The 6972-nt window shown below is 64.5% G+C and overlaps 1 protein-coding gene across 1 annotated transcript; it reads left to right on the plus strand.

The window, feature by feature from the left end:
- The first annotated feature begins 481 nt into the window (after positions 1-481).
- Positions 482-5923, plus strand: LOC104012225 (ras-related protein Rab-11A). Its single transcript, XM_087772127.1, has 5 exons — positions 482-596; positions 4339-4534; positions 4610-4803; positions 4890-4970; positions 5214-5923. The coding sequence occupies exons 1-5, from the start codon at positions 557-559 to the stop codon at positions 5351-5353; spliced, it is 651 nt and encodes a 216-aa protein (XP_087628253.1). The 5' UTR covers positions 482-556; the 3' UTR covers positions 5354-5923.
- The last annotated feature ends 1049 nt before the right edge of the window (positions 5924-6972 follow it).

The raw sequence follows: 6972 nt of genomic DNA on the forward strand, positions 1-6972 counted from the left end.
TTATAGGGGACAGCTGGCAGTTTATCGGTCCAAGCCATGACTTGGCCTCAGCCAATTACCCAAAACCCCTGGGAACTGGGAGAATTCCCACTGGATTCTCCGGATCTTCCTCTAGTTCTGCGCACTCGCTTTCCCTTTGCTCCATGCAAGACGTTGTCGGCCCAGCTCCCATTTTGCGTCCGTGGTTCTGCACGGAGAGCGTGGCCATGACTGTCCCCATCGGTGGCACACATGGACGCGGTGGTGGCCTCTCCCTGCTGCTTTGCGTGGGGACACCCCGACGCAATGCACCCCCGAGCCCTGGGGAAAGCACGGCGGTGCTGAGCAGGGAGCAGAGCCCTCAGCCATGGGAGCAGCCCCGTACCTGCCCACCCCCCCTTACCTGGCCCAGGTGAGCACACCTGGGCGGTGACGGGCAGCCCCGGCCACCAATGGGTGCGGAGGAGGAAGGGCTGTGGCCACCAATGGGTGTGCAGGGGACAGCCCCTGCCAGGGCTGGATAAGGCCCGGAAATCCCAGTTAGCCCAGTGGGAGTGGGGCTGTGGTGCTGGGCGAGATGCGGGGCAAGGACGATGAGTATGACTACCTCTTCAAAGGTGGGTGTCCTGCCCTGCCTGTGCTGCTCTGGCCGTGCCTGCAATGAGCTGTGCTCGGTCTCAGCCTGCTGCGGGTGCTGCTATTTCCATGCAGCACCCTCAGGATGGAGCTGGAAGCCGGGGCTTTGGCTTGTACTGGGATATACTGGCTCCCAGTGCTGGGGATGTGGGGAGGGCTTGTTGGGGTGCCCCCCTGTGCTGGGCGGAGGGTGGTGGGTGTCAGTGGTGCTGGGGCCTCAGGGTGGAGGCTGAAATGCTGCCGTGGTCTGAGGGTTTGCATAGAGCTGGTTTGTGGTCCTAGTGCTAATTAAAGCAGCTCGTTACTGCTGTGGGGGGAGTCGGGAGCCCTCACCGGGGTGCAGCACCCAAGGGAGGGGTGGCCGAGCCCGTGGCAGGGTGCTGGTCCCGGGGTGCAGCCCAAGGAGGCAGGGGCGGTGGGGAAAGCCGGTCCGTGTGGCACTGCGGGTGCTGTGCCGGCACCCGAGCCCCTCTGAGCGGGTTTGGGTGCTCCCCTCTGCGCGGCTGGGCTGGGAGGAGCAGTTCTGCGGGCCGAGCGAGCGATCCCAGGAGGAAAAGCTGTGCTGCTCGCCCGGCTGCAGTTAAGGAAAGGATCCAGGGCTCTGGGGTTGTCCTTCCCGGTGCTGGTCACGGTGTCACCTCTCTGGTGTGCAAGGGGGGACGGGCTGGGCCCTTGGAGGTGTGATGCTGGTTTTCCTGGCTCTGGGATCCCAGTGTCCCTGTGGAGCATCCCCATCCGAGCCACCCTCCCCTGCGCACGCCGGGTTTCCCTGCCGTTAGCAGCTCTCCCCTTGCACCGGCCGCCATGCTGTGGCTGGAGCGGGTGCTGGGGGAAGCCAGGGGACAGCTCGCAACGTCACAACCTCCCGAGCAATAAAAGCTGGGGAGGGAGTGAGATCACCCGGCGGCCGGCCGTGAGTCAGCCGCCCTTCGCAGCCCTGCCCCAAAGGCCCCGAGTAATTCCAGCCACCGACAGGACGGTAGCCCCTGGCTCCTCGCACGCCTCCCCTGGCCCCTGCCCAGGAAAATCCTCCTCTCTGGAGTTATTCTGGGACCCGGCAAGGGGGAAACTCTGATGCGGCCAGAGCTGGGGCATGCCTCGGAGCAAGGCTCTTGGGCAGGAGCTCCTCTGGCTGGAGTCTCCTCTGCTTCTCGCCCAGCGTTGCGCCAGCAGCGCAGCTCTGAGATGGCCCCGGCGCGTTGTCCCCCTGGGGTGCCCGTCCCTTCCCTGTGATCCTACAGGAGCCAGGGCTGCGAGCAGCTCGGCACTGGGCTCTGCGTTCCCCTCCTCGGTCTGGCGGTGATCTCTGGAGTGCTCAAAAAATAAGTAGAACTCAGTTTTGAATGCAAGGTCTGCTCATCCCTCCCAAAGCAGGAGCAAAGTCCAAGGGAGACGCAGTGTTTAGGGGCACGGTGCTGGGCCAGTGCTCTCCGGGGTGGGATGGCTCTGCTGAGACCAGCTTCTCCCCCAGAGAAATGGGAGATGGTCACCGCTCAAAGGAGCGTTATCCCGACTCCCACTGAGACGGGAGCATCAGCTGCCTTCTCCTGTTGCAAAGGACGATGCAAACTCCAGCTGTGCTCACAGGAAAGCCCTCAGTGCTGCTGGAGGGGCTTGGGATAGATGAGAAACGGCCCTGGGCACGGCTGCTCCTTGGACCCTTCCTCAGGGCCCCGTGCGGAGCTCCAGGCTGTTTCCATCCCCAGCTCCGGGGTGGGACGTGAGGCGTCAAGGCTGTTCCGCCGGTGCTCACGGGACGCGTGCTCTTGTTTTAAACAGCTCGTGCTGCGTGTTCAGAGGCAGCAAGGACTGAGCGCGTCAAATGCTTTTGTGCGTGGGGTGGGGGAGGCTGCTCGAGTCCCTCTGGTCCTTCCAGCTCGGGGGGATGGTGCTGAGCACGTACCCCCCTGCATCCCCTCTGCCCTGGAGGCTGCCGGGTCCCTGCCCATCCGGCCCCCTCCTTGCATCCCTGGCGTGGTGCAAAGCTCGCAGGGGCACGAGGAGGTGCCATGGCCGTGCGGGTCTGTGCAAAGTCAGCGTGTGGCCGGCCCGGGCTGGCTCTGCCCCTTCCTCCCTCCCCAGCCTGCTTTCCTAAGGCTTTCCTATGCCCATACTTTTTTTGCTGGCTGCAGGGGCGATGCAGCGTGGCACACTCGTGCCTCAGTTTCCCCTGGCTGTACTTAGTGCTGTCCCCTGGCAGCCAGGGCTCTTGCAGCCACCGGCAGCGCTGCCCTCCTGTCCCCGAGCCACGGAGGCAGCAGGAGCCCGGCGCTGCCGGGATAGGGGACGCGGCGGTTGAGCCGGAGGAAGCGGCAACTTCCCGTTGATTAAACACCAAGCCCAGACCAAAGCGGCGAGGCTCAGCAAGCGTTAACGAACCTGGCTCATCGCTGGCCTGTATTTCCCTACCGGTTTGTCCAGGGTAACCCAGGTCCTCCTGGGCCTCCACGTAGGGCGCAGTGGCTTTCAGCGCTGCACCCTTTCCTCTGTTGCCAGCCGCCCGGACACGGCGAATGCCAGCAAGGCTCCGGTGCCTCCCAGCCGCCCTCGGCGATGGCAGGGAGCTGCTCCGCAGGCTGTTGGGCTCCCTGGAGCAGTGCTGTTTGCTGGCTGCCCTGCGACGAGGGTTTTGGCAAGGGGGTGGCTACGTTGTTGGAGGCTTTGCATCCCAGCCCGTGCAAGGGAGCCAAGGCCCCGTGAGCTGGAGCTGATGGGGTTGGGGTTATCGGAGACACGGAGCAATATCCTTGGAGGACGGCGGCTGCCGAGCCTTGAATGAGTGTAGATGTGTCTTGCTGCAAAAGCCAGGCAGATCCTGCGGCGTGCTTTGCAGCCCCGGTGAGGAGTGCAGTGGGGTGGCACAGCCAGTGGTCCCTTGCTGGTGTTGCCGCTCTGGTGTGGTCCCTTACCGGTGTTGCCGCTCCGCTGTGGTCACTGGCGGGTTGTGATTCCAGCCCTGCTCTTGTCTGATCCTGGGGGGGAGGTGTCCCCGAGCTCGGTCCCACAAGGGTGGGTGACACGAAGCAGGCTGTGTTTGAGGGCACCAGGAGAACGAACAGAAGAAGGGGAATTATTTAAAAGAAAAATCAAAACCTGTTGAGTCATAAACTCAACAAACTTGATAGGGGAGCTGCACGATAAAGCCTCCCCAGAGCCTGTTGCACCAGCTTTTACAGGAACCAGCCAGAGCTGGGGCAGGCAAAAAATGCGTTTAACTAGCACCCAGGGACTTTCCGGCTCGTGGGCTGGACCAGCAGCAGCGGAGGAGGATGATGCTTCCTTTCAGACCAGGTCTTTAAGTCCTCTCGTATGGCCTCAGGGCTGGAGCTTGGGCTGGAAAGAGGAGACCCGGTTCTGCTTGGCCTCTCTGGCCCGGCTGTCTCCGCACAGGTCCTGGCTCCGATTTTCTGCCTGGTTCATGTACGTGGGGGAATGCGGTGCCTTCCCATCCCTGGTGCTGGGAAGGAAACCTCCGGCAATGTCCAGGTGACAGCAGGAATTTGCTTGAGGGGTGTTTGTGGGCAGCTGCGGTGCCACCGGGACGATGGAGGCTGCAGCTTCTCCCTGGGTGAAACGGAGGTGGGGTCTGGGGTGGGGGCGGACGGGGAGCTCCTCCGTCCCTGCCGGGCTGGGCTGCGGGGTCCGCTGGGATGGCCGGCATCGCGGGATGCAGACGCCTTCGCTGGGCGTGCGGGGGGCTGACGCTGTGCTTGTGCTCCCCAGTTGTGCTCATCGGGGACTCCGGGGTGGGGAAGAGCAACCTGCTCTCGCGCTTCACCCGCAACGAGTTCAACCTGGAGAGCAAGAGCACCATCGGGGTGGAGTTCGCCACAAGGAGCATCCAGGTGGACAACAAGACCGTGAAGGCTCAGATCTGGGACACGGCCGGGCAGGAGCGGTACCGGGCCATCACCTCGGCGTGAGTTTCCTTGCTGCCCACCCGTGTCCCTCACTCGGGGCCCTGCTGTGACCCTGTCCCCTTGCTGTCCCCCAGGTACTACCGGGGGGCGGTGGGCGCTCTGCTCGTCTACGACATCGCCAAGTACCTGACGTACGAGAACGCCGAGCGCTGGCTGAAGGAGCTGCAGGACCACGCTGACGCCAACATTGTCATCATGCTGGTGGGCAACAAGAGCGACCTGCGGCACCTGCGGGCCGTGCCCACCGACGAGGCCAGGAGCTTTGCAGGTATCTCCCCCACCCTGCCCTGGCCTGGCCCATCCCGGGGCAGCTGCAGCTCGTGGCAGCCACCTGAGCTCGCCCTGTCCTTGCAGAGAAGAACGGGCTCTCCTTCCTCGAGACGTCTGCTCTGGACTCCACCAACGTGGAGACGGCTTTCCACAACATCCTCTCGGGTAAGGGGCAGCCAGGAAAGGGGCAGGGAGGGGAGCAGAGTTGGTTTCGGACATTGTGTCCTCTCAGGACCCCGCTGGGGACCCTGGCCGTACGTTCTGGGGTGGGATCCTGCTCCCCTGGATGGGGAGGTGTGGGCATTTGCACCCCTGGAGCTGTGTGTTTTGGGAGGGGGCAGCTCCCCCACTGAAATACCTACTTAAAGACTTTTTTTTATTTGGCCTTCTCTTCCCTCTCTGCCGCAGAGATCTACCGCATCGTGTCACAGAGGCAGATCGCTGGGCAGCCAGAGTCGGAGTTCGGCCCCGCCACCACCATCGAGCCCATCCGGGTGCTGCCCACGCAGCAGGAGGGCAGGCAGGCACCCTGCTGCCAGAACATCTGAGCCCCCCGGGCTGCCCCCGCCCTGCCACCCCGCCGCCACCCGCCGCGTGCTGGCGTCGTGGTTTTCTCACCCTCTACCTCCGTTTGCCGCAGCTCTCCAGAACAGAGCGGGCTGGCGGCTGCTTCTGTGCGCACCATCATGCTGCCTGTATGCTGCTCTCCCTGTGTTTTATGTAGGACCTACACAAATAGGAGGGGGATAAAAAAGCATCAGGGGCTCTCCCCTCTCTCCCCATGGTTTGGGACGTGGCATCCCCTCGTGTCCCTGCTTCCTCTAGCCCTGAAGGCGCAGTCACCGGGTGACTCAGGGTGGCACCGAACAAGCCCGAGCATCGTGACTCCCTTGTTTGGTGCCACATTCCTGCGGCACCCCTGGGTGCAGCCCTTCGGGGCGGGGTACGGAGGGGGACACGGGGTGCACCCTTCTCTTGCCTGGTGAAGCGAGCGGCAACGGCAGCCGGTTGCACCCAGCCCTGCCCCTTCAACACCCAGGGCTGGGTGTGCCTCGGGGTGCTGCGGGGGCGGCTGTGGGACACCCCAGCGGGGGGTGACTCCCTGCTCCTGCCCGCAAGGACCCTGTTTTTCATGCTGTGAGCCCTTTGAGGGCAAAACTGCACCTTTTCCCCTGCTGCCCCAGCCTGGGGGGCCTGGAGCAGGGACCTGGGGGGGGGGCCATGTCCTTGGGGGAGCCCTGGGGAGGGGACGAGGGGGTCCCGGGGCTTCGGGGGGGGGGGGGGGAGGGCAGGGATGGGCTGCTGAGGGTGGGCACCGGGTCCCTCCGCACGCCTCCCCGTGCGGCGGCTGGTGCCAGCGCCTGGGGTCCCTTGGCTCCGGCCTGCGAGGAGCCTCCCCCAGGGCTTGGAGCGGCTCCACTCGAGTTTTGCCACTCGTGGCCGGGGGCCTGGGGACGTGGCTGCCGCTAGATGGAGCGTCTGCTGCACCCACGGGGACAGCGGCCCCCGTCCCCTGCCCGGGGGCCTCCCAGCGCGGACATCACCCAGGGTGCTGGGACAGACTGGGCTGAGCCCAGTGCCGCTGTCAGGGGGTGATGGGCAGGTGTCAATCAAGAGGGGTGCAGGTGCTGCGGTGGCTTTCCTGGGACAGCTTGTCCCTTCCCATTAAGCCCAGCGCGGGAGCGCGTCCCCCATCCCAGCGTGGGGTTTTTTTGGGGGTGCCTCTGTCTCCGTGGCTGCCCCCGGTCACCCCATCTCACCTGGCTGTGCCAGCAGGATCTGTGCCGGGGTCTTGCCTCGGGGCGCGATTTATCGATGAAGTAAGAATTTGGGCAAAATCCCCAAATAAAGTTGCTGCTGGAGGTTCTTTCTCTCTCTGCCAGGGTCCTTCCTTGAGGCCAGGAATCGTGCCAGCTCCGGCCCCGCGCCTCTGCCCGCTTGGGCGCGGAGCAGCCGAGCAGCATCCCCAGGCGATGCAGGGGATGAAGGGTGATGCAGGGGATGAAGGGCAAGGGAGGCGAGGAGGAGGAGGGGCAGGGACGCAGGAGTGACCGTAGCCTGGGCAAGGGGGTGCCTTGCTGGGAAGCTGGAGGAGAGAGCTGGAAATTCAGGATCAGAGGGGCAGGTTGGATCCTGCTGCCGTGGCACGGGGGCAGCGCAGGGGGGC

Source organism: Nipponia nippon, unplaced genomic scaffold, assembly GCF_047370975.1.
Source record: "Nipponia nippon isolate SJK-2023a ecotype South Korea unplaced genomic scaffold, ASM4737097v1 scaffold_36, whole genome shotgun sequence".
In the NCBI taxonomy this organism is placed as follows: domain Eukaryota; kingdom Metazoa; phylum Chordata; class Aves; order Pelecaniformes; family Threskiornithidae; genus Nipponia; species Nipponia nippon.

What these genes read in the sequence shown, in the direction of transcription:
- LOC104012225 (XM_087772127.1), top strand. Translation starts at nt 557, where the DNA reads ATGCGGGGCAAGGACGATGAGTATGACTACCTCTTCAAAG. An exon ending in GTATGACTACCTCTTCAAAG is followed by an intron (nt 597 to 4,338) that starts GTGGGTGTCCTG and finishes TGTGCTCCCCAG; the next exon opens with TTGTGCTCATCGGGGACTCC. An exon ending in TTTCCACAACATCCTCTCGG is followed by an intron (nt 4,971 to 5,213) that starts GTAAGGGGCAGC and finishes TCTCTGCCGCAG; the next exon opens with AGATCTACCGCATCGTGTCA.